The sequence below is a fragment of the Eurytemora carolleeae genome, unplaced genomic scaffold, assembly GCF_000591075.1.
Source record: "Eurytemora carolleeae unplaced genomic scaffold, Eaff_2.0 scaffold64, whole genome shotgun sequence".
Taxonomy (NCBI): Eukaryota; Metazoa; Arthropoda; class Copepoda; order Calanoida; family Temoridae; genus Eurytemora; species Eurytemora carolleeae.
Window position 1 is genome coordinate 657,972 of NW_019396205.1, and position 26,462 is coordinate 684,433.

The window sequence follows — 26,462 nt, forward strand, 5'->3', positions numbered from 1 at the left end:
CCTTTACAACCTTTATCGGAATACTGTAGTGGGAGCAAAGAGAGATGAAAAGTACTAAAGTGAAGAAGAAAATAAGGAATTAAATAAAAGTGTAGATAAAAACATTATTTGGTGATTACGGGGCATTCAAGTAGGAACAGAGAATAGATGGGACGGAAGAAATTATTACGGAAGTAAATAAGGGAAACAGTAAGGAAAAGGCGATAAGGAGAGGAGTGATCGAGTATAAAATGTATATTGGTATTGGAGTAAGTACGAACTGAGGGGAAGGATTAAAGAATATGAAGTAAAATAATATTAATGGGACAAACTTCAGCAGTTACAGAAAGAAGTATTGACGGGACGGAAAATGAGGCAGTGTGTAAAAATTAAAGAGTAAAAGATAAACAATTCAACAAATATTTTGGATGAAAATCAAATTAAGATTTATTTTAAAAACATAACTAATTTAATATAACATATTTTACAATTGGTTTAGATGATTTTTCTCTATATTCTTCATTTAGAAGACTTAACTCAATATCCTTAGTTCAAAAAGATCTAACTCAATATTCATGGTTAAGAAGATTTATCTCAATATTCTTGGTTTAGAAGATTTAACTCAATTCCTTGGTTTAGAAAATTTATCTCAATATTCTTGGTTTAGAAGATTTAACTCAATTCCTTGGTTTAGAAGATTCATCTCAATCATTTAACTCAATCTTCTTGGTTTAGAAGATTTATCTCAATATCCTTAGTTTAGAAGATTTAACTCAATATCCTTGGTTTAGAAGATTTACTCAATATCCTTGGTTTGGATGACTTAAATCAATATCCTTGGTTTAGACAGATTTAACTAAATCTCCTTAGTTTAGAAGATTTAACTCAATCTCCTTAGTATAGAAGATTTAACTCAATATCCTTGGTTTAGAGGATTTAACTCAATATCCTTGGTTTAGAAGATTTAACTCAACCTCCTAGTTTAGAAGATTTAACTCAATATCCTTGGCTTAGAAGATTTATCTCAATCTCCTTGATTTAGAAGATTTAACTCAATATCCTTGGTTTGGAAGATTTAACTCAATATCCTTGGTCTACAAGATTTATCTCACTATTTATGACGAGTTAAACCTATTCCAGGACAAATATGCAGTGTGGATCTACAGATTTAGGAGAGGATCAAACTCATGAGCAAGGTTGATCAAAGGATTGAGTTTTTGCCACAAACTCTGATTTTCTTATCCCTAAATCTTTGCAACCCAATTTTGTTTGCTTTAGATATTACAATATATGAATTATGTTTTACTTAATAATCTAAATATTAAAATGTTATACCATCAGATTTCAAAGTTATAGGGATTAGAAAATTTGAGTTTGTGGCAGAGACTTTGAGTGTGTGTAGCCCCCTTATAAAATGAAGAGAAATTTGAAGAAAAAAAAACATATTTATTATTATTTTACTTAATTTTCTTATGATTTTATCTTTTCAAATTTTCAAACTATATTCAAAGACTTGTAATATTTTTCTTGGAATTAAATGAGTTTGATGATAAATTACAAATATAATAAACATTTATAAAAGTAAGATTATATTTTAAATAAATTCTCAAAATTGTTGAACAAAAATCTTCAAAAAATATAAGCAGCATCATACAGGATTTATTACGGTTTATTCTTACTTTTTAACTTTTAAGTTTAAAATACTAAAAAGTTGATAATTAACATAAACAGTTCTACAACAAATTTGTTCAGTAACGCAAGAGGAAGAAGAAAAGGGAAGGAAGGAAATGAAGAAGAAAAGGTTTGTCAAACTTCATTTATTTTCTATTTTTTTCTGTTAATATGGAATATCATCTTAAATATTTTGAGGCTTAAACTTTTGGTTGGGACGGAGCTGAGCCACATATAGTTAACTCTCAGATTAAAGGATTTGAAATTAATTTCCGGGTAATCCACCAAAAGATTATCAGGAAATGATTCAAAGAAAGGGGTTGATTTATACAACAACTTGAATTAAACCTCCGCGCAGACAGGGGTAAGAGGGGAACTGACTGAGCGCGTTTTAAACATACTTGAAGTTTTGACCTCGAGTTAAGCTATTCTAGAATTCTAGCATCTAGTCCAGGATAATGGGAAATCAGTGCTTTTCCGTAATTTACACTAATTAATGATAAATATTTACTTGAATATATAATTCCTTGCTCTGCTAGGAGACTGTTTGAGAAGAATCAGAAGAGAGGACGAACAGCAGATATTCATCCTGAGCTTACACTTGACCAGATCCAGAACCCTCCGGATACAAGAAGAGGAGTTCTTAAATCTATAGGATCCAGGTATAATCTGATCCTACGAACTAGATCTATAGTATCCAGGTATAATATAATCCCTTGACCTAGATCTATAGGATCCAGGTATACTCTGTTGCCTTAAACTAGATCTATAGGATCCAGGTATACTCTGTTTCCTTGAACTAGATCTATAGAATCCAGGTATACTCTGATCCCTTAAACTAGATCTATAGGATCCAGGTATACTCTGTTCCCTTAAACTAGATCTATAGGATCCAGGTATACTCTGTTCCCTTGAACTAGATCTATAGGATCCAGGTATACTCTGATCGCTTGAACTAGATCTATAGGATCCAGGTATACTCTGTTCGCTTGAACTAGNAGGTATACTCTGATCCCTTGAACTAGATCTAAAGGATCGATGTTAGGTACTTTCCCAAAGGATTTTTCCCATGTGGCCGCAGCACTCGGCCCCCATTGCAGCCTTTAGCGCCTCAGAGAGCCTAACCTAACCGTTGGGAAGTTGTCACTTGGGAAGTTGCCCTTGGCAAAATGCCTTTGGGAAAGTACTTATTACCATAGGATCTAGGTATACTCTGATCCCTACAACTAGATCTATAGTATCCAGGTATATTAAACAATTTCAATCTCTGGCTTTTGAAAATAAGGAACAGCTCCCCCTTTTCGCATTCGGATTATCAAACTTTTTAAAATAATGGATTAGGAGGTAGTTTAACATTTTAATTGATTTTTTGGATGAACAAAAATATATAATAAAAGAAGCTTATTAAATTTTAATTCTGAAGAAATTAGGAACAAAAGGGAAATCGATATCTTTTAAAAATATTAAATTTTTTACAATTATGGAATCTGAACTAACCATGCTTTCAGCAAAGGAGAACAATTTAGAGGTTTCATTTCAATACACTGTTTGTTGTTCGATTCAAAAATGTATCCTGATCAAAAAATATTTAAAAATAAAATAAACAATTTTTTTAATTTGTTGTGATTCCTCCAAATCCCAAACAAATGAGGGAAAATATTTATTATCGAATTCAATTCATGAATCCACAAATAAAAATAAGAAAACGAAAACTGATGAAAAGGAAAGTGATTACCAATGTAAACCGATAGTTTTCGACTTAATGATTTCTTTTGATTAGCAATGCAGATAAGGGCTTTAAAAATTAATTAAATCTTTGACACAAACTCTAATTTTATAATCTTTGCAACACGATGTCATAGACTATAGATGTTTAAACTATGAGTTCCGTTAAATAAACAATTCTCAATTTGAAGTTAGAAATATCACCATCATGATGCAAAAATATTCTGACAAGTATTTTTTAATTAAAAAGGCAAAGCATGACCTAATCATATGATGAGGCAACACGTAACCATTCCTGCTCCATGTTATTCCATCCTAAATCATAATGGGTTCGTTCAATGTTAAAAGAAATATCTCAATAATTTGTCTAAATGCTGAGTTAACTAAAACATTGTGAGATATTCCTAATATTCTGTTCTTTTTTAACAAACGATCGTTATTTTGAAGTTATAGGAACAATATACATACAGGGTTAACCACAAAGGATAAGACTTCAGAGACGAGTGTACATTTATATATAGATGTTCTAATATTCTTGATTCCCTCTAGCTGTCAAGTTGTTTTTTCTTTTCGAAATCTTAAACATGCCTTTTTAAATACTAAATTTAAGGCAGAAGTAACAATTTAACCCCTTGATATCGTCATATTTTAAAACTTTTAGATCGTCTTTACAGTTTCATCTGTTGTGGGTAACCCCTGTATTTATCATGTGTGGACAGATTTTACAATAATGATTCGAATTCATTAATTAATTCTTTTTTCTTCTGATTTTAGATCTTCTCGGAGCTCTAGACGGAGTTCTGAATTATCCTTCACTATCAATGAATCCCTGGAGTTGAACACGATGTATGAGTATGGTCAGAGCAGAGCTAATAATAGAAGATCCAGACCAAGGAGAAGAGAAGGTAGAAAACATGATATTTGATGAAAGGGTTGCAAGTCCAGAAATGATTGGTTCAGTTTCCCTCAGAAAAAGACACATGAATAAGTCACAGTGACCCCAAAAATATATTATAGTGGTTATCAAAATATAATACATTGGTCCCCAAAATATGATCTTGGTGAACTTTAAACTCTAAAGTTCAATGATATTAAAGCAGACCCGGAACTAATCCAGGATTGTCTGAGTACGAGTATATATATATTGAAGGGGTTGTGGAAAGACTAAAATATGATACAGTGACCCCAAAATATGATGCAGTGGCCCAGAAATATGAAACATTGGCCCCAATATAAGATACAGTGGCCCCCAAAATATGATACAGTGTTCTACAGAATAAAACCTTCTCCAAAACCGTCCTAGAATGTAAACAACAAACCCCTTCTTAGATGTCGTCCTAGACCTCTGAGAAATATAATTCAATATGCCTTAAATATTCCTTTAAAATATCGCATTCTATAAATAATAAAAATAAAATAAAATAAAATATAAAACAGATATTAAGATGCAATGCAGGGAGTTAAATTATAATCCCTCTTCTTCATAATATCATCAAATGACGACAAACTTTCCCCCCTCGCTCGTTAATCTCGGTAGAAATGATTGAATTGGGTACTGTAACACTGTTTTGCCCAAATTACAGTTTCTATGTACAGGGTGTCCCAATAAACGTCTGCTAGAGTATTTTTATGTAACCTGTAAAAGACTGTTTTGTATTCTGGAAAATGTTATATGACGTCTTGTAACATTTCTGCAAGATAAACAGTGAAGAATAATTAATTTCTCATTTTATTTAGTACAGGGTGTCCCACGAAACATGCCAGTTGGTAAATAGTTTGGAATGTCGTCTTCCTTACACAGTATTAGATATTAAAGGGACACCCTGCACAACAAATTCTTAAATCATCATATTTCCTATTTAGGTATCACCATATACTATATAAAAAAATCATTCACAAAGACGATATCAAAATCGCTTCTCAATTTCCATGTTTACTAGGACACCGAAGGCTCTAATTGCTCTAATTGCCTAGAAATCGGCTCTATACTCACTTAATCAATCAGTCAATTAATGAATTATAAATTAGAGCGCCGGTCAACCTGGACCTGGGAGGCTGGTGCCCGGAGATCATCTGTTGCTGTCATGGCTCTTCATGTTCGGAAGAATGAGAAGAGACACAAAAAATATTTTTCTAAATCCGTTGCCCTGAAACCCCAGTCCAGATCAGCTGTACATTATCTGGTAAGCAAAAAAACAATCGACCATAATTATCTCATGAATATTATTATACAATATGCAAATAGGCTTTTCTTTTAACAATTTTAGCTTTAAATTGTTGCTCTTTAAGTTGCCCTTTATCATTATTTTTCACTAAAAATGGACTTTTCGGTTTAATTTGGAGGATTTTTCAAACTTTATGGTACATAAGTTTTCTCCGGTCTCATCCCAGCTGCCACAAAGTTTTGACGTTCATTGGATACAGACATCCTATCAAACAGACTTTGCAAATAAAGATATCAAGGGGAAAGGAACAAAAGTAATATTGCTTATTTTGGTTTATTTTGTTTTAATTTATCACTAAAAAAAGAATTGGTTTAAATTATAATTTCTCAAATATGTTTTTGTCTCCATGAGTTGCAGAAAGATATCCAACCTAATTATACCAAACCATAAAATTGAAACAATTGAGTAGATATAAAATGCGTATCTTTCGAGAAATGTCTTCTTCTAGAAAATTAGGATTAATTTGTTTATTAAACGCATAAAAAGCTGACACAGTTCTTTAAAGAGTTTCACGTTAAAAAAACCCTGCATCAAATAATTCAAGACTGAACAAAAGGGACCCAATTTATTAAGATATAAAACCTAATAATACATTGTTTATATTAAAGTTTTAAATAACGGTGAATGACCACTGATCTATAGATTAATTAACAATAAGAGATAGGACACTTCTTTGGGATTCTGTCTCAGGGCTATTGTGAACGAAAAACCCCTAAATCTTGAAAAGACCATATCTAGTGTTCTATCTGTTATTGTTAATTAATCTATGCCACTGATGCTGGGATTTAAAAAAAATTTTACAGTTATAACGAAAAATTTTTAATTGATTTTCGATTAGAATTTCTGTCATTTTTAAGATAAAGTTGGTTCACCAAATTTTGGAAATATGATAACCATAAATACGATTTTTGTTGTCTGCAGTGGTTAGACTTAATGAATAGCAAGACCTAGTTGAACTATCTATCGCTAGTCAAAATACTTTTCTAAGGGCAATCTCGACCCCACTAGACCAGGACTAAAATATTGTTTAATTATTGTTACTCTGTTCATTAATTCTGAAGTGGGTACAAGAGTCGAGTGGTACAATCTTGTTATAGACTTAATGAATAGGTAGAAGTAGTTGAACTATATATGGCCAGTCGAAATACTTTTCTAAGGGCAATCTCGACCATACTACATTAATAACCAGAAAACTCTGGAATAGGATGACGACTTTTAGACTCCAGTTATGACTTTAAATAAATACTCCACTGAGCATAGAACACAGCAATTATGTTGTGTAAACACTTTACAGGCCCATTTCACTTAATTAGTGATTTAGTAAGTGTCTAGCAAAACTAATTGCTATGTAACAACATCAAGCAAAAAATTATTGCTGTAAATTCGTCTTCCTATTTCAGAGTTTTCTGGTTATCACTGTAGAACATGAATATAAGTATATTTGTTCAATTACTGTTTCCTATTCATAATTCAGATTTTGACGTTCGTAAATCAATAAATTATTTTGACGTTCCTGTCTTTTTGCCAATATCTGTGTTGTTCAGGCAATTTCTCCGCCCCGAATCAGGATTACAGATACTTCAAGAGAACATTCACCAAAAGAGGATTTTCTTTCAGTAAGTAGAGTTTTTAGAAATTCTAAAATTTAATTAAAAATTCTTAATTCTCGTCCTTCTGAGGTCAAACCTTTTATGGCGTTAATCCTTGGATCAAGGAGTTATGTGTGCAATCCTAAGGATTAAGATAATTCATGTTGTATATCCCATTTAATTCCTCTTGGATATCCCATTTAATTCCTCTTGGATATCCCATTTAATTCCTCTTGGATATCCCATGTGGAGAGATACCCTGCAGGGAAAATTAAAATTTAGGAATCAATCACTTATCCCTCAAATTTAAAAGTTGCCATGGTGGATTTCGAGATTAAATATTGTAGATCATCAGTGCTTGTTAAACAAACTATTCCAGGCTGCTCAGTTAGAGAAAGCAACATCAAACCCTGATATTTTCAGCAGTCATGCTCGCCGCAGGTACAATGATTACCACAAAAAAAAAGGTTTTTGAGAGACTGTAACCGTAATTTAAAATGACCTCCTTGCAAAGATGTTAATGCCCGATATGCTACAGTAACCTTAAAATCTTTATCTGATCAATAATATGGAGGATATTGTCATTTTTATAGGTTTAAAAGTGTTAAATTCTAACATTTTCTATATGTTTTACTGCAGTGGAAATATGCAAGCCACTTTTGTAGAGAACCCACAATTGATAAATATTTCATACTTGATCAAAGCCTTTAAGGGTATCCTTGTGAATCTGGCATTGCCATTTTTGCATGGAATTGGGGGGTCACTTGAAATTATGCTTATACTTTCATTCATGAGGGCTTGGAGCTTTCAAATACCACAAAGTAGAGATATAGTCATCGTATTTTGTATTACATGCAGGATGAGAATTCTTGTTTTTTTTTTGTTTTTTTTTTCATCCACATGTTATATTCCTTTCTAAATTTCACTCTTAGATGCTGGTCATATTCAGAAATCATTTATTATTAATAAACCTATTTAGTTTTGTTTTTTCTAAACTAAGGGAAAAAATGTTTTTAAAGTGTTATTAATTATCTTCTTAAATCAAAGCTTTTCCAATTTGTTCAGACATATTAAATATTTACAATATATGTATATATAGGTTAAACTTTACAATTCGATTAACCAAACCAAATTTGTTTGACCAAACCAAATCTTTACAGTAAGTTTGCCCAGCCCAAACCCTTACAATACGATTAACCAAACCAAACTTTTCAATATGTTTAAGGTATGAGAGAAGGAAATCTGGTTTAGGGTTTGGACAAAATCAACAACTCTTCAGCTCCAACGAAAGTCTAGCGAGTAGTATTCAGGTAGGTGTTATGGTACTTTCCCAAAGGCATTTTCCCAAGGGCGACTTCCCAAGTGAAAATTTCCCAAGTGGCAACTTTCCAAGCGGTAACTTCCCAAAGGTTAGGTTAGGCCCTCTGAGGCGCTGCAGGCTGCAAAGTAGTAGGAGTAGTCTTCAGGTATTAGGAGTACTAAAATTAGGTAGTAGGAGTACTATTCAGGTAATATATGTAGTATCTAGGTACTACATGAGTATCTTACAGCACTTTGCTTTTTAAACCATGAAACATTTATTTTCTTTTGATATGAAAACTATATTTCAGGACTACTCCTATTCAGAGAAACATAGTGGAAGGCTGAGTAAGCATTCTAGTACTTCTTTAAGGTAAAACAATGTTCGAAATACAGGAACCCACAAAGGATGAAAAAACTTCAAACTCTTAAAATATTACGATCCTCGTCGTCTGCCTTAAATGTTGTATTTTAATGGCTTATTTAATTTATTGAAAAAGAAAGAAACAAGGAAAAGGAAGCAGCCAGGATATATTCCGTACAGTCGTCTCTGAAGTCTCATTCTTTTTGGGTAACCCTGTATCAAGTATTTTAATGCGAAATTAAGACAATTCAACTCACCTATTTTTTATTTTTCCTCACAGAGAAAAGCAAACTTAACATTTTAACTGAAATGAATGTTTTACAAAAAATGTTGATGTAAGATAACAATTCAGGAATGTTTATGAAGATTTATAAGAGCAAAAGAAATAGTACAATATATATTAAATAATAAATAGATAATAAATACTTACATAATATTATGTGCTATACATAAATATCTATATTTTTCATGAAAATCTGCTAATTTTAGACTTTCCGCCCCCTTACTTCAACGAAAAGTTATGAATACTTTGTCATTATTTTATCGTTTAAAACTTATTTTTAATTTAATTTTAATTTTGTTTCCTTTCTTAAAATAAACCTTATAAAACGTTTATCCCCCGGCGAGGCGTTAAAAAGTGTCAGGTGTGACCTAATGTAACGGCCGGGATAATTACGGCCGGGTTTGTCTAATACATCAAATTTAGAAATGTTGAAATAGATCTTGTAATATTATAAATATAATCATCGTTTATTTACAAAAGACGGAAAGGTTAAAAAATATTTTTTAAAAATAATTTGAGAGGAAGACGACATATTATACGTTTTCACGTTTATCCAGACATTTGATAACTTTAGCAATTTTCGTACATTTAAAAAGTATCTTATCAATGTTTTTTATACTAATATTGTAGACAAAAGGCTTTCAATAATGAAAAAGAGCCATATTACCTGAGCTGAAAACTTTAGAACTGTGGGTATCTAAATCAATCCTTAATCTCATCTTTTTTGTTAATCTTCAGATTAATTAAATCTTACATTGATACAAAGGAAAGTGTCAAAATTAAACCGATCAGAGTGTCGTTTGCAGAAACCGAACAGCCAATCAGAAGCCAAAAAATTTTACGTGCAATCAATGAATTGGTTGGAACCCAGCAGGGATACCTAAAAGAGAGAAATAAATCAAAAGTGTCTATAGTGAATATCGAGATTTATCGATCGGTATTAAGGGTATCCAATGCAAGAGTTTTCAGTTCTGGGTAAAATATTCATTATCTCACGCCGTGACGTCACACAGAAATCGTCTTTAGAACCTGAAGTATTGAAAACTTCAAGTTTCAATATAAATTTTTTAGTCATTTGGAGTTGGACTCTCGTCGGTCCAGTGGAGAGGCATTTCTTCCTAACAATACATATCAAGACGAGGTATACTTCCTAACAATATATATCAAGACAAGGTAAACTTCCTAACAATATATATCAAGACGAGGTATACTTCCTAACAATATATATCTAGACAAGATAAACTTCCTCACAATATATATATCAAGACAAGGTAATCTTCCTAACAATATATATCAAGACAAGGTAATCTTCCTAACAATATATATAAAGACAAGGTAAACTTTCTAACAATATATATCAAGACGAGGTATACTTTCTAACAATATATATCAATACAAGGTAAACTTCCTCACAATATATATATCAAGACAAGGTAATCTTCCTAACAATATATATAAAGACAAGGTAAACTTCCTAACAATATATATCAAGACGAGGTAAACTTCCTAACAATAAATATCAAGACAAGGTAATCTTCCTAACAATAAATATCAATACAAGGTAAACTTCCTAACAATATATATCAAGACAAGGTAATCTTCCTAACAATATATATCAGGACAAGGTAAGCTTCCTAATAATATATATCAAGACAAGGTAAACTTCCTCACAATATATATATCAAGACAAGGTAATCTTCCTAACAATATATATAAAGACAAGGTAAACTTCCTAACAATATATATCAAGACAAGGTAAACTTCCTAGCATTATATCAAGAAAAGGTAATCTTCCAAACAATATATATCAAGACGAGGTAAACTTCCTAACAATATATCAAGACAAGGTAAACTTCCTAAAAATATATATTAAGACAAAGTAAACTTCCTAACAATATATATCAAGACAAGGTAGGTAAACTTCCTATAAATATATATCAAGACGAGGTAAACTTCCTAACAATATATATCAAGACGAGGTAAACTTCCTAACAATATATATCAAGACGAGGTAAACTTCCTAACAATATATCAAGACAATTGGTAATCTTCTAAACAATATATATCAAGACAATTGGTGATCTTCCAAACAATATATATCAAGACAATGTAAACTTCCTAACAATATATATCAAGACGAGGTAAACTTCCTAACAATATATATAAAGACAAGGTAATCTTCCTAACGACATATAAATACAAGATAACTTTCTAACAATATAACAAGACAAGGTAGGTAAACTTCCTAACAATATATCAAGACAAGGTAAACTTCCTAACGTTATATCCTTCCCAACAATATATATCAAGACAAGGTAAACTTCCTAACGTTATATCCTTCCTAACAATATATATAAATACAAGGTAGTCTTCCTAACAATATATATCAAGACAATGTAAACTTCCCAACAATATATATCAAGACAATGTAAACTTCCTAACAACATATATTAAGACAAGGTAAACTTCCTAACAATACATATCAAGACTAGGTAAGCTTCCTAACAATATATATCAAGACGAGGTAAACTTCCTAACAATATATCAAGACAATTGGTAATCTTCCAAACAATATATATCAAGACAAGGTAATCTTCTAAACAATATATATCAAGACAATTGGTAATCTTCCTAACAATATATATCAAGACAATGTAAACTTCCTAACAATATATATAAAGACGAGGTAAACTTCCTAACAATATATATCAAGAAAATGTAATCTTCTAAAACGTTATTATAAATTATAAATTCCCGCATTCTCATCTTAGCAACTTCAATTATAAGAATAATGATACAATTTATCTTTTCTTGCAGAAATACTTTTTGAACAGTTTTCCTTTAAAATTGAATATCCTTTACCAAACCCAACCTAGCTCCCAACCTCTTCTAGCCGTAGCACTTTGGGCTCCTAGGCTTTAGTAACTGCAGCTCCCCTGGCCCCTTTAATATCCTGAGACGCCCCACAAGGCCTAAACTACAGGATGAGACTGGTCAGACGACCTGGAACTCTTTAAACATGACGATCCCAACTTTAGAAATGACGATCCCAACTTTAAATATGACGATCCCAACTTTAAATTTAGTCGTCTGCCTTGAATGTGGTCTTTATTTAATGATTATACAATGAAAGAAGAAGTTTACAGTTGCCGGGATTCATGAGTATATGAAAACAGGATGAACTTCGTACAGTTGTCTCTGAAGTCTCATACTTTTTGGGTAACCCTGTAACTCTGAATACCATTTTAAAGGACAAATGTCGATTATCAAATGTTGTAGCACCACTGGTAAAGAAGCTTGTTGTGTTAGGCAAAAATCATTAAATATAAATGTTATCAAACCAAATAAGCAGAAAAAATGATTTACATACATTGTACAACTAGAGGTTTGTTTTTGTTATTTTCATCTAACCTAACCAGTCATCTCATAAATTATTTATATTCACTCTAGAGACAGAACATATGCTAAATACATTCTTGTGAAAATATAAAAGATTAAAGTAATTGCGACGAAACAAAATAACCCTTTTTTTACCTTTATCAAACAAATATTCGTATTTCTTAATTACAGAATTGACTACAAAAGTTTCTTGTATATGACAATCTTAGATTGTACCAAACCTTGTTTATGGGTCAAACGTTACTTTTCAGAAAACTGATTAATTAATTGATTAATATTTCGAAAAATCGATTTTATTTCTTATTTGCTCTGATCAATGTATTTTGTTTCATTTTAGAATTAAAGGGACAGACCGGCTATGTAAGGTAGCTGAACTGAGTATGCAGTGTTGTGGACAAATTCTTTAGGATTCATTTGAGAGATATAAAACTTTTTATGGATCAGTAAATCCTGAGTTTGAGTGCAAAGTCGACGTTCAAAATCGTACTTTCGGGTGGATACGTTTTCAGAATTTTTTTTTTATTAAAAATGACGACAAAAAATGTAAACAAAATTCTACAGTAAACTAATTAGTTGTTTCGGAACAGGTTGAAAAAATAAAATTAATCTTGTCATCAAAAATAAGTAATCTTGTTTAATTATCTATTCTATTTTTATTTCCTCATTATTCACAAAGATTTTCTAAAGATTTTCTGGAATTATTATTGAAAAGACAACATTTGAGGAATTTGTAGAAATCTGCGAATAAATTCAAATAATAAATTCAATATAATAAGAAATCGATATAATGATGAAAACGAAATGATTGATTCTAGCATTGATTTATTGACAAATTTCTTTGGAGAAATATGTTCCTAACCATCTAATTACTTTACTGTATAAATTTCCAAAAAAAACGTACCCACCCAAATTCATGATTTTGAACGTCGACTATGCACTCAATCTCATTAATTATACATCGTGGAAAAGTTTTATATGTCTCAAATGAATCCTAAAGAATTTGTCCACAACACTGCATACTCAGTTAAACTATAACCTTACATAGCCGGTCTGTCCCATTAAGTGTTTTCGACTCCACGGTAAGTTTTAATCAACACAGACACCAAAAAATATCTAAATATGTTGAATAAGAACTGTATTATTGAGCCTCTCAAGAGTTGTATGTGATATACCTATAAATAAATTAAATTACAAATACTCTTTGCTACTTTTGTCCTGAAATAAAAAAAAAATTTCAAACTACAAAATCGCAAAGTTACAAATGTTAAAACTCCTTTTAAGAATTTAAGTTGATGAGAAAGAGAAAGTTCGAACCACGGTCTTTCTCAAGCTAAAACATTAGATATACATAAAATAATGTGCAAATTCTGACAAACCAAACCCTTACAAAAACATTTGTAGAAATCGATGTGAATTATTTAAAGAAGAAACTTATTGTCAAGCAGAATTGTCTTTTATGTTTAAAACCAATTAATCTGATCAATGATGTGAAAGAAAACTTGGAGTTTTTACCTTGAAAAGTATTTTATTCTGATCATTACTCCATTATTTTTGAAAAAGAAATGCGCAAGTCCATTTTGTAGAAAACCCACAAATGAAAAAAATCAGTTAAAAAAACATGGATATCAATATTCAATACTTGATCAGTCAAATCTTTTAATGGTACTGTTGTGAATTCTATTAAAATGAAGGGTCACTTGAAATAATTTTTACGGTCCAGGTTCACATACCAAAATATTGTTCAAGATCAGAAGAAACGGAATCAAAAAATCGTTTTTTTTTCTATTAATTGATTCATGATTGCATTTTAAATATATTTTCCGTGTTCAGGAGAAAGTGGTTGGATGGAAATCTGATCCAAGGATCCAGGATCTGGCAAGGTGGGTGTCAGTATCAGAGATCAGGATTAGACTTTAAAAATATCTTTTTACTTAAGTTCCTGTGGTTTAAAACCGGTTTGCTTCTTAACCAAATTCTTTTCTATGTACCATTGAAAGGCTTTAAAGTTCAAGATAAAAGACTAAATTGTATTTCCAGATTGTGGTACTTAGAGATTCATGTCGTCGTTGCAGTCTCACCATTTTGTGTAATCTTGTACTAAACTCTCAAATGACAACTATACCATAGGAAAAATTTTCAAGTGGCTTTTTCCCCATCGCTTATTTTCCTAGTGGCTTTTTCACAGTTCTACATTTTCAAAGCAGCTTTTTTACAATTGCTCGATTTCAATGTGGTTTTTTACCAATTGCTCATTTTCCAAGTGACTTTTTCCCAATCGCTCATTTTCCAAATGACTTTTTTTCCAATTGCTCATTTTAGAAATAGTCGTGAATAAAATTTCCAATTGGAAAATTTCAAAATGATCCTAGGGAAATAGTCACTTAGAAACAGGTCAAGAAAAAATGTCTAATATAGTCAAATCATCATATTTCAAACTTATATTGTTTGATATAACAGAAGTCATAGTTTGAAATATCTAAACTCAATTCCTTTAAACCGTTTTTTGTTTAGGAGTGGCAAAGAGGGAAGTAGTTCGTCTTCTAGTGGACAACGACAAAGTATCTCATCTTCAAACCGACATTTTTCACAGGTAATTTATAATATGTATTCACACTATTCGGGCTAGCAGGGGCAGAGTGCCATAGTGTTATGAATATCTGTTTATTTCTTAGCTTATGGCCAACAAAATTCTGTACACAGAACAGTGTACTACACACAAAGTGGGGCTGAAGGAAATCAAAACTGTTGTTGTACCCAATCCGGCGACTATTATTTTCTGAAACTACATGTCCCTACGAAACTTAGGAGCTATACAACCAAATTCCCCTATAGGTATTTTTGAAATAAATCTAATTTTAGAATTGTTAACTATTGGAAAATTCCAGAATTATCGAACATCCTCGTTTTTGGTATGCATTTCATTATTCCAGGCCTTTAAGGTACTAAAAACTTGAAATTCAAATTCAAGCATTATTGAGGGGATTGAGGGGTTCACGATAATGTTTTCAAAACTTTTTAAATCTCTGAAGGTTTTTGGAAACCCTGTTTACACCAAATGCAAGATCATATTTTTGAAGAGAAATTTGATTTTTTAACGCTTATGGCTAATTATAACATCGGTTTAGGATGTTTTCAGTTTTACTTCTTGGATCAGTTAAAGATTTCAGATCATTAATCTAACCTTGAAGTTTGAATTGTTTTCGACTCAGATATAGATTTCAGATCATTAATCTAATCTTGAAGTTTGAATTGTTTTCAGTCAAAAGCAGGCTCAGGTGAGCAGGATTTTAAGTTAAAAATGGAAATTTCAGAGGAAACGGGAAAAAAAAAATCATGTTAAAATATGCTATCATTCTACGTTAACTTTTTTAAACATGTCCTTAAGGTGTAATTAAACAAAATGAGCAAAAGAAATAAAAAATTTTCCGCCAAAAATCAAATCTTGAATTAAATAGGGTTTTCAAACATGATAAGAGATTTGAAAAATGTTTAAAACATTATGGTAAACCCTTGAACAACACTTGACTTCTTATTTCATTATCTTTATTTGTTTATGGCTTTAAATAACGACGACGAGCATGCCAAGAACGCGGATTTTTGATTATTCTGGAATTCTCTATACAGTTGGATTTAAGCAACAGAAAGTCTTAATTTCCTCCAGCCCCATTGTGTACACGGATTTCGACCATTTTGGCGTCCTATGTTGATTTCGGACCTGAAAATAAAATTTACGTTGGGCAAACCTCCCTAGCTTACTGTAATGGCTAAGATGCAACACGTTTAATTTTGCTAAAAAACATCTATCAAAAAAATGCAAAAATCATAGAAATATAGATACAAATATTGTATTGGCGGAATCTTAGCAAACTATGCGTTTACGAAAATCAGATTTGAACAAAATTTTGGTTTTTAAAAGAATTGTTGTAATCAGAAGAAAAAAATATTAAAAGAAATAACATGGTGTCATTTTTTGAAAATTTGTTAGATTTACTTAGAAAAGACATTGTTAGTGGAGATACTTGAAAATATTTAAAAATTTTAAAAGTTTAAAAAGCGCCATTTCTAAAATTAAAAGTTAAAAATAAAATTTCTTTTGACAACTTTTTTGTCTAATTTTAAAGAATTTTTTCCAATTGAAGATTGATCAAATTTCCAGAATTTTCTTCTAGATATTTAAACATAATGAATGTTGTAGGAGTCTCGAATATCTAGTGGTCAGTGCTCAAGCTCTTATTCATTCAAGAACTCATCCCGGAGTAATTCCAGTGCCAGCTCCGCGTATCTTCTAGACTACGGATCTGAGAGTAAACCTGTTAGTATTGATAGATCCAGTGTTTTCAGCTCAATGGAGGTAATTGGTCAACATTTAATTATGTTACATGAAGAAGGAGTTTCTCTTTGTCTCTAACTATGTCCAATCATAACTCATGAACGGCTTGACCGATTTGCCTCGTTTTTTGTTCGTTTTTTGCATTTATTTTCTGTCAGGGTCAAACTTTGTCGTCGTTTAAAAAAATTTTAAATAAACAATTCTCTGAAAACATTGTTTACACTGCACATTTGCCGTGTCTAATACTCATATAAAAGTTATATCTTGATTCTAAAAGTCATCCTTCTATTTCAGAGTTTTCTGGTTATTAATGTACTATATTTGTGTGTACTGTTAGGCGGATTCTCGAAGATCAAGTGCAGAGTTCTCCTCAACCAATCAGAACTTTCCAACCTTTATGAAGAACTTTGAGAACATGTCTCCCATCTCGGAAATATCAAGCTGCTCCTCCCAGAAGACGAGTCAGGCTAAGGTATAAAAAAAAACTTGAAAAACTATTCTATTTTATCTATCTATTTTTATCGTAAAAAATCGCAATTCATAACTTCCAACGTGAAAATAAGTAACAAAGTTATTACTCATTTTTATGTGAGAGGAAAGAAAGTGAGTATTTTCCACTCACCCAAATATCATAATGCAAATATTTTTGCAACCTGATTTTATACTTTTCTGTTTTTTTTCTTTCGCCAAAAATCAAACATTTCTTAGTTAGACACACTGTATTACATATTATTTCACACTGTGCATACAGGGTGTACCTGACAGTGGGTGAATTGTTTTTAATGTTTTCTTCCATTATCTGTATTAGAAATTAGAGACTTTTTGCAGTTTATTTTGGTAACAAAATAATTAGTTATATACATTTTACTTTGATATCAATTTTACTATAAATGACTGCCATATAATTATATATAATTATTCTCTTAGATATCAAACAACTTAAAAGTCATAGAAAAACACAATTTAAACTATTCGCCAATTGTCAAGTTTCGTGTGACACCCTGTATATAAATCAGTAAAGTAATCTCTGTTTGTTTGTTTGTATGTCTGATCATAACTCGCAACCCCTTGCCGATCATAACTCATAAATCGATTTGCGTCAAATTTTGATTGGTTTACTCTGTTCTTCGTTGATTGGTTTACTTTGATTGGTTTACTTTGGAGAATGTTGAAAAACACTAAATTAAGTGAGTTGAATTTGAAATAGAAAGTTTAGTTTCCAAGTTAGTGAATAATAAAGTTTAACTATAGGATCGAAAGGTTCCCTTAAGCCTCCAGCTCTCTCAGCAACCCAACAAAATATCAAGAAGACTTTCACCAAAGGTTTATAATTAAAAAATAATATTCATATTTGAAAGTGTGTTTGAACTTGTTTAACAAATAATAATTCACAATAAGTGTTTGCCATCTTTTTTGTCTCTGAAATATTTAAGTTTCGTTAGTTCAACATTTTACATAGTTTATAAATAGCAAACTTTTATCAGTGAATACAATTTTGTAATACGGTAATGTAAGTAGGCGGTTATATAAACATAATGAAGGCGACTTTCGATTTAAATTTTAATTTATGTCAAGCTTTTCAACAGCATGAGATGGAATTTAAAGAATTTGAGCCGCGGTTTAAATCCGCCAAAATCCGGTTTAAATTAAGCGCCGGCTTAAATCTTGAAACATTTGATACAATTTTAAGTGGAACCAACCATATTTAAACCGCAGCTTAAATTTAAACCGCCGCTCAAATTCTTTAAATTCGGCCAATGGATACACAAAAACATGGAAACAAAGAGAAGCTGTCAATTTACAAAGTTTCTCTTTAATTACTTGTAAACTTGTAATTCTAAAAAAGCTTGTTAACAATTAAAACGTAAATTAAAAATTGGTCTTCATTATATTGATGTTATCGCCTACCACTGTATGTTAATCTTACAGATTTCTGTTCAGACTTATAAAAGCCGACTTTTGTCGAAGTCAACATTTTGCATAGAGTAGAAAAATTAAAATATCATATGAGCATACAATTTTTAAATATGTTAAACTTCTCAAATTTTTGTGAAGCCTCCTGAAAGCCGAAATTCCCAGATGTTAGGAAAAGATAAAAAAAATTGTTTCGGTTTCCGCAAAATCAACATTTTGCCTAATTTAGCGTATACAACTTTAAAGTAAGTTCAACTTCACAGATTTGTGTCCCGTAAGCCGAATAGCTGAACGTTTAAAAAACGGAAAAAACTATTCTCAACCCTTGTATCATTGTATCATCTGTTTAGGTTGAGAGTTCATTACTTAAACCCAGATCACATTCTCCAGCACTCTCTCCTTCCAAGTTCTCCGGCTCTTTCATCAGTCCTTCTAAGGTAAAGGATATATGTCAAAGAACTCCGACGGATGATAGGGCTCGTTTTAATTCCAGAGTTTTCTTATATTTTTTCATAATTTCAAAAATATTTTTGTCTAGAACCTGTCCGGAAAACATCTCTGGATAAAGAGAAGGTTTGATCCCGTCTCCTCCCCTTTATCCAGGTACATATTTTCAAAGGGAGACTTTTCAAAATTCAATCAAACCGAGGCAGGGCGGTGGGGGGCGGGGTATTGGGGTAGTTCCGGATTCCCCCCTTACCTTGTATCTTGGGGGCCCGATGGAATCTTGAGTTTCACCTCCTAGAAAATGAATTCCATGTGTATGGTACACCAGAGAAGATTTAATCTTATTAAAAAATTAAAAATAGTAGCGATTTTTTCTGACACTTTTAGGACGATTTTTAAGTCGGCTCTGAATTCCCATGTTTATTTGGAATATAAAATTAGCCTCTGAACTTGTATTTGTTCTATTTATATTACTCATTGGTTTCTTTAATATATTTTGATGCATATCTTTTAGATATTTTGAAAATCTGTGAAAAAGTTTATGTTAAAAGTATTTTTCTTAATCGCTTAACAATAAAACCTGTATAAAGAATCTGTCCAGTTTACAATTGGAAATTTGATTTTTGCACAAATGCAGTTTTAAAAATCAATATTTTGAAAACCATGACGGAAAAGCTAGTTTTCTCAACCTGTCTATTTATCAGTCGTGAGAGCAGGTTGGAGAGCGGAGTTGAACCTGGATCTGGGATCAGGAGCAGCTATAGTGTAGACGGGTTAGTTACCTAAATCCGTCCTGTAAACATTGTATCTTTGTCTTCGTAATCTTGTACTCTGTTGTGTATTGTGTACAGGGGTGTATACAGGGGTAGGGGCTCCAACGAGAGGGGCAACCCCCTTCTGGAAATCACATAGCCGCCAAGGCTCAGTCCATATCACTCCCTCCGCTGTATACGCTCCTTACTGAATTGACCATACTGTACAGTGTACACTGTAAACTATGCTATGTGGTGTACTGCGTATTGTAAATTAAACTCTACACTGTACACATTTTAGACAGGAAAAGGTTCTATTGTGCAGATGTGAAGAAAAGATTGAAAAGTTTCATGATCATTCTCTAGCCTCCTCTTTCCCAGCTCTACACTCACAGTTTAAAATCAGTTTGAAAAAGAGTTTGGTGAGAATGGACCGACTAAGTATACCGACTCCGAACCGATCAGGGTTCCGGGATATCTCTAGACGAGGGCTAAAAATAGTTTCTCCAAAAAGTGATCCTGGACTCCGGGGAGAGATATCTCCTTCTGGTTCCAGGCAGGGTTGGAAAAAAACCGTTTTTTTTTAAAAAACCAGTCCAGTGGGTTTTATTGGTTTTTACTGGGTTTTTTGGGCTTGGATTTTTCAATTTAAATGTAATTGACCCCTACTAAAATTCATTCTAACTCAGAATAATAAGACTTTATAGTTATGAAAAATAATAATGTTGTTGTGATGGCTATAATCATATATAAATACTCTTCAAATACAATAATATCACCTTCCTTCTTCGTAGGAGGAATACTGCAATTATTTTGTACTATAATTCTAAAATTAGAAAAATTAAAAAAAAACAATGAAACCCAAAAATGCCCACTTACAGCCTGTTACAGGTGGTTTTTTTTTATATTGGGTTTTATTGGTTTTTTTGGGCTGGTTTTTTTTATGCCAACCCTGGTTCCAGGTGTAGGTTCTGCTCCTGTCCTTCTCCTTGGTTCCAAGATTTTAGATCTGAAGGAGCAAATAAGAAGAATTTTATTCCAGGATCAAATCAAAAAAAAATGTTAAGAGTCAAACAAACATGACAGCTTTACAGATAAATTTGGCAGCCGGATAGCTAAATTTGGCAGCCTAACAGCTAAATTTGGCAGCCTAACAGCTAAATTTGACAGCCTAACAACAGCATTATTATTTGGGACATCAAAGAAGGTGTCAAAAGTTTACCTGGTATATTTTAAAAGATGAAAATGTCCCCCAAAATCATATTGCGGTCCTTCTATTATCATAAACAGAAATTTTTTTATCTGTCTAGATATCCCAAGGAAAGATCTGACACTGAACCACATAAAACAAGTCCATTGCGCATTATTAATAGGGTTTCCACCGGAATTCCGGGTTACGGTTTACGTACGGAAATGATCCGGAAATTTTTTCCATTTACATTATGGGAAAGGTTCCGGAAAACCGGAATTCCGGAACGATTTCCGGAACGATTTTTTTTTCTTAAAACGGAAATTTCCGGAACAATTGGTACCATAATTACATTAAAGTCTTACATATGTAAATACAACACCAGAAAATAAGAAATAATTCTTTAAGTTCCGGTTAACGGAATGGAAATTTTCCGGTTTACGAAATGGAAACTGGAAAGTTTACGGTTTCCATTCCGTAAAACGGTAATTTTTCCCGTTTACATGACGTAAACCGGAAAATTTCCGGTTTCCATTTATACCGGAATTATCCCGGAATTCCGGTTTACGCAACAAATTTCCGGATCATTCCATTTCCAAAATGGATTTTTTTTTCCGGAAAAATGGAAACCCTAATTATTAATCATAAGACACCTCCGAGGAAGATACTTAAAAGAAAAATCTATATCTGTTTTTTACAAGATAAAGCGTACCACATTTTCTGAGAGAAATATAAAACAAACCAAGCCTATTCATTCAGCCTATTTTTGTATACAAATGTAAACACAGATATGGGGGAAGCTATTAGACGATGGAAAGGAGCTTACTAGGACAAGAGCAGCATGAACATTAAAGGTTCAGTGCTATTGTTGACACAAGAATTCCAAGAAATGAAAGCATTGTTGATTTAGAAATCCTGGTTTCTCATTTCTTTAGAAATCCTTAGAAAAGAGAATAGTTCTTCAAACTGTAAGAAATTCTTAAAACTGTACGAAATTCTTCAAACTGAATGAAATTCTTCAAACTGTAAGAAATTCTTCAAACTGAATGAAATTCTTCTTACTGTAAGAAATTCTTCAAACTGAATGAAATTCTTCTTACTGTAAGAAATTCTTCAAACTGTAAGAAATTCTTCAAACTGTAAGAAAATCTTCAAACTGTACGAAATTCTTTAAACTGAATGAAATTCTTCAAACTGTAAGAAAGTCTTCCAACTGAATGAAATTCGATTCAGCAACTGTTGTTGTGACTGATTTCAAGTGACCTTTAATTATGAAAAAGAAATAGGGACATGTCCGATTCACAACGGTACCATCAAAACATTGATCTAATCAATAATGTGGAAGAGATTCCAAGCTTGAAAAGGGCTTAATTCTATCAAGTTTATGCATGGTTTCTGTAGAGCATAAATTTGTAAGTCGTGCTTTAAAAGAGTAAACTTTAGAAGTACATTTGTTGCTTCTAGATTTAAATACATGATAAACTTCATATTTTTTCATATTTTTATTCAACTACAAAGCACGAGATAATACAAATAAAAAAATCACAATTTACTATGTAGTTTGGACCCGTCTAACCAGAGTAGGTTGTTTTAATTGGTTGGCCCACTATAAACGAATGAGAATTGTTGATAAAAACAATGTACATTGTACATTTTAAACATAAGTATGAATGATGATAAATCAGGAAAAATGTAAGGGGGAGGTGAGGGATTATAAGGGAAAGGGAGGATACTCAGCGTAAGGGTTGGAACAGAGGGTAACATAAGTTATTAGAATCATGTTTATGAAATACAGGGTGAAGAAGATAGTAAACACTAAGTTTATCCACATGATTCACAGTTTTATTTACAGATATAATTTGCATAACTATCTAAATAGATCTTGGCGACTTTTCTTTTAAACGATTTTGCAGATTTAGTTTCTTTCAGCTCTAATTCAATCGAATTCCATATTTTTGGAAATAAAGCAGAGGGAAAACATTCTAGGGGTTTAAAGAGAACCCGTTCAAGTTTATATGATTTTGTTCTATTTGGTTCAGCAAAAGAATCAAACATATCATGGAAGGAAGTTGGAAGGTTTTTATAAAAGTACTTATGCATAAAAGATAGAACACCTAGTTTATATTTATCATCAAGATTTAGGAGTTCTAATCTGAAAAAAATTGGATCTAAATGTGCCTTAAATGAACTATTATTTACTGCTCTAATTGCTCTTTTTTGCAGAGACTTGATTTTCTGTAGTTTAGCATTTTTTACGCCCCCCCATGTTATAATTCCATACTCAATATGTGGCCTTACAAGTGCATTATAGACTAGTAGACGAATGTTTAACGGTAAAATGTTTTTAATCTGATTCAGAGCAAAAATTGAGCTAGCAATCTTATTGGAAACATGTTCAATTTGATAGTCCCAATTCAAAAATTCATCAATTTTGAGTCCAACAAATTTTAAATATTTATCATAACGAGTATATTAAAGGAGAGGAAGATGAGTAGGTCTTCTCTGGTTCCAGGATCCGAAACTACTGATTTGTGGATTTCATATTCCTGGTTTGGGGATTTCTTCCTCTACAAAACGCAAATAAAAACTAAAAATTTTAAATAGAAAAACTATTGATAACTTCATCACTGTTGCTCAGATAGGATTCAGTAGGTAAATAGGACATGCTGCTTATAAAATTCAAACTTATTGAATCAATGTTATCGACATAGGTTTTGAAACTAATAACTAATAGTAGAAAGTAATCCCACAATCATAATCTTTTTCAAAGAAATATAATCTTCAAATAGAAATCATCTGAAGTTTATCCGGAAAAGTAGATAATTATTTTTTTATCTTACAAAGCTTTAAACTTTTAGATTCATTACTGAACAATAGCGTTAACAGAAATTGTTCTTTTTTAATTGTTTAAAATTATTTAATTTATAATAATCGTTTACAATTTATATATTCTATACTTTTTGGAAAAAATGTAAATCAATGAAATTCAATTGAGTCTTTGACACAAACATTTTCTAGTCCCTGTATATTTGCAGCTCATGATGGTGAAAACCTTTGAATTTTCGAACTTAGATTATTTGATCCTTTGAAATATTTAAGGTCTACGACATTGTGTTGCAAAGATACAAGGAGTATGTAAAAAGAATCGATTCATTTTTTTAAACGTTTTTGCCTATACAATTTTTACAATAAAATCTTAACTTTATTCAAGTAATATTATTTTTATTATATTCTATAATTTCCTTTGAAAAAAAACTGAATGACTGAATACTTGTTGAGGGAGGAAAGAGAGAAAAATAAGAAACTTCTCGAACATTTCTTTTTTATTTCTCAGAATTCTCTCAATACGAAGACACAACAATTGAATCTATAAAGTTTTGTAAAATTTGAAAACTGTATTCTTAATGCTTACTTTGTCAAAAAATAAATTCACTAAACAGAATCTGAAGTGTTTAAACTAGTTATATACTGTAAAAATGAACATTTTTACCCAAAAATGTTTTTTGGAGAATTGTATAAAATATATACGTTCAGTCGGGCTTAACGATTTTCGTTTAATGTTTCCCAGATTTTACAGACAATGATTCCCGGATTTTTGTAATGTAAACTATAACAAACCACTCAAACATTAATTACAGGACAAGATCTAAATATAAATATTTGAATGTTTTTGGTTTGATGGTCAGGAGGTGAAAGGAAGGATGAGTTAAATTATCAGGATTTCTTTTAGTTCATATTTAATAATTGAAAATAACCATTCTTTTCTTATTCAGACATTAAATTTTACTTTTCAAAAATCTTTAAATCTTTAAACTTGTAGAATTCTTAAATTGAATCTAAAAATTTTCACAAATCTCAAAATCTATATTTATTGAGAAAAATTTATCGAATAGAAAACTGATTTTAAAAATGATAAAATGTTAAATATAATTAGAAATATAATTAAAAAGTCCGAGGGATATGATCAGTCCAGCTCTGAAGTATCTGTGTTAACTAAACCTGGGTTTGACGTGTATCCAGGTCCTCTGGACCCCCCCTGGGGAAACCAGATCAAGGAGAACAGAAATATTCCAACTCTTGTTGTTTCTAATCTACTCTCTCCAAGGTAAGGATTAAATTGATTCCAATACTTTTGAATTACAATTAGGAGTTGAGTCTCAATCATAAACTCTGATTTAATAATCCCTGTATCTTTGCAAAACCCAATGTCATATTGACTTTAGATATTTCAAACTATGAATTTTGTCAGATCAATTAGTTTAAAATATCAAAATTAATCTAAGTTTGAAATAGCAAAGGTTTAAGCCATCAGGTTTCATAGATGTAGGGAATTGAAAATTTAAGTTTGTGGCAAAGATTCAATGTCTCTCTTATTGGTTAGGATTGGGGAAATGATTTTAACCCTTCACTCAACCTTTAGCTATGGGGACAAGATCAAAAGTAAAAAAGTTTATTTGACTGAAAAAAAAAACACTAACTCTTCCCCAATTTGATATTTTCAATAAAAAACATTGTTTCAATTTTATGAAGAAAAGTTCACCACTATTCATTTAGTTTAAAAATAAGATTTGATACATATTTTAGTATAAAAAATATTGATCGCTGCAAACATGTATTTTGAAGAAGTATTTGTGTCGGGAGCGAGGGAAGGCTCACCACACCAATTTTTTGTCCGCACCACAAATAATGTTAAACTCGCCAATATGTCTTCCGACAACACCTTTTTTTCGTCCGAGTGTTGCTTCTATGTTTTCAAATGTAAAATTTTATGCCTTTTCAAATTTAGGCAACGTCATGTTTTTAATATGGTTAAATTGTGCTTTAAATGCAAATTGTTTTAAAGAATTTAAAGATATTTAAGCCCAATTTCACAAAGAACGAAAATATGTGTACAGCACTTACTTTTCGTTCGGACCACACCTATATTTCATCAAATGATGTTTTCTTATTTTACTCCTAAACTGCAACTTTCAGGTGATAGTGCGCTGAGACTTTTAGTATCTACAACTAAAAATTGACATTTTAAAAAAATTGGTTTTAATTTTCTTGAGGGGTTGTGAAACAAAGATTTACATGTCTACTGTACCAACAAAAGATGTTCGTCTTTTAATAAAAAGGTAGGATAAAATAGTCTAACCTATTATAAACAACATGACGTGGCTCAAAATTCGAATATTAAATTTAAAGTACTTTAAAAAAGATTGTTACAATGCTGGACTAAAAAAAAGGTGTGATTGGTAAAGATTTGAACTAGGGGAAGGTTCAGATTTGAACTAGGGGACAAATCATATTTGAA

At 31.5% G+C, this 26,462-nt stretch overlaps 1 protein-coding gene and 1 long non-coding RNA gene across 2 annotated transcripts; one reads left to right on the plus strand and one right to left on the minus strand.

Annotated features, from left to right (window-relative positions):
- The first annotated feature begins 1,752 nt into the window (after positions 1 to 1,752).
- Positions 1,753 to 24,930, plus strand: LOC111698081 (uncharacterized). Its single transcript, XM_023468318.1, has 20 exons — positions 1,753 to 1,780; positions 2,190 to 2,312; positions 4,150 to 4,280; positions 5,404 to 5,558; positions 7,145 to 7,216; positions 7,569 to 7,630; positions 8,415 to 8,499; positions 8,800 to 8,861; positions 10,207 to 10,276; positions 14,365 to 14,414; positions 15,046 to 15,124; positions 16,730 to 16,885; positions 17,202 to 17,336; positions 18,116 to 18,187; positions 19,129 to 19,215; positions 19,317 to 19,381; positions 19,930 to 19,998; positions 20,279 to 20,533; positions 20,940 to 21,019; positions 24,853 to 24,930. Exons 1-20 carry the CDS (start codon positions 1,767 to 1,769, stop codon positions 24,894 to 24,896), a joined length of 1,866 nt encoding a protein of 621 aa, XP_023324086.1. The 5' UTR covers positions 1,753 to 1,766; the 3' UTR covers positions 24,897 to 24,930.
- LOC111698082 (uncharacterized) lies at positions 19,122 to 20,000 on the minus strand. Its single transcript, XR_002764470.1, has 3 exons — positions 19,915 to 20,000; positions 19,479 to 19,519; positions 19,122 to 19,210 (listed from the first exon to the last, which is right to left on the minus strand). It is a non-coding gene; the product is annotated as an uncharacterized LOC111698082 (long non-coding RNA).
- Positions 24,931 to 26,462: the final 1,532 nt, after the last annotated feature.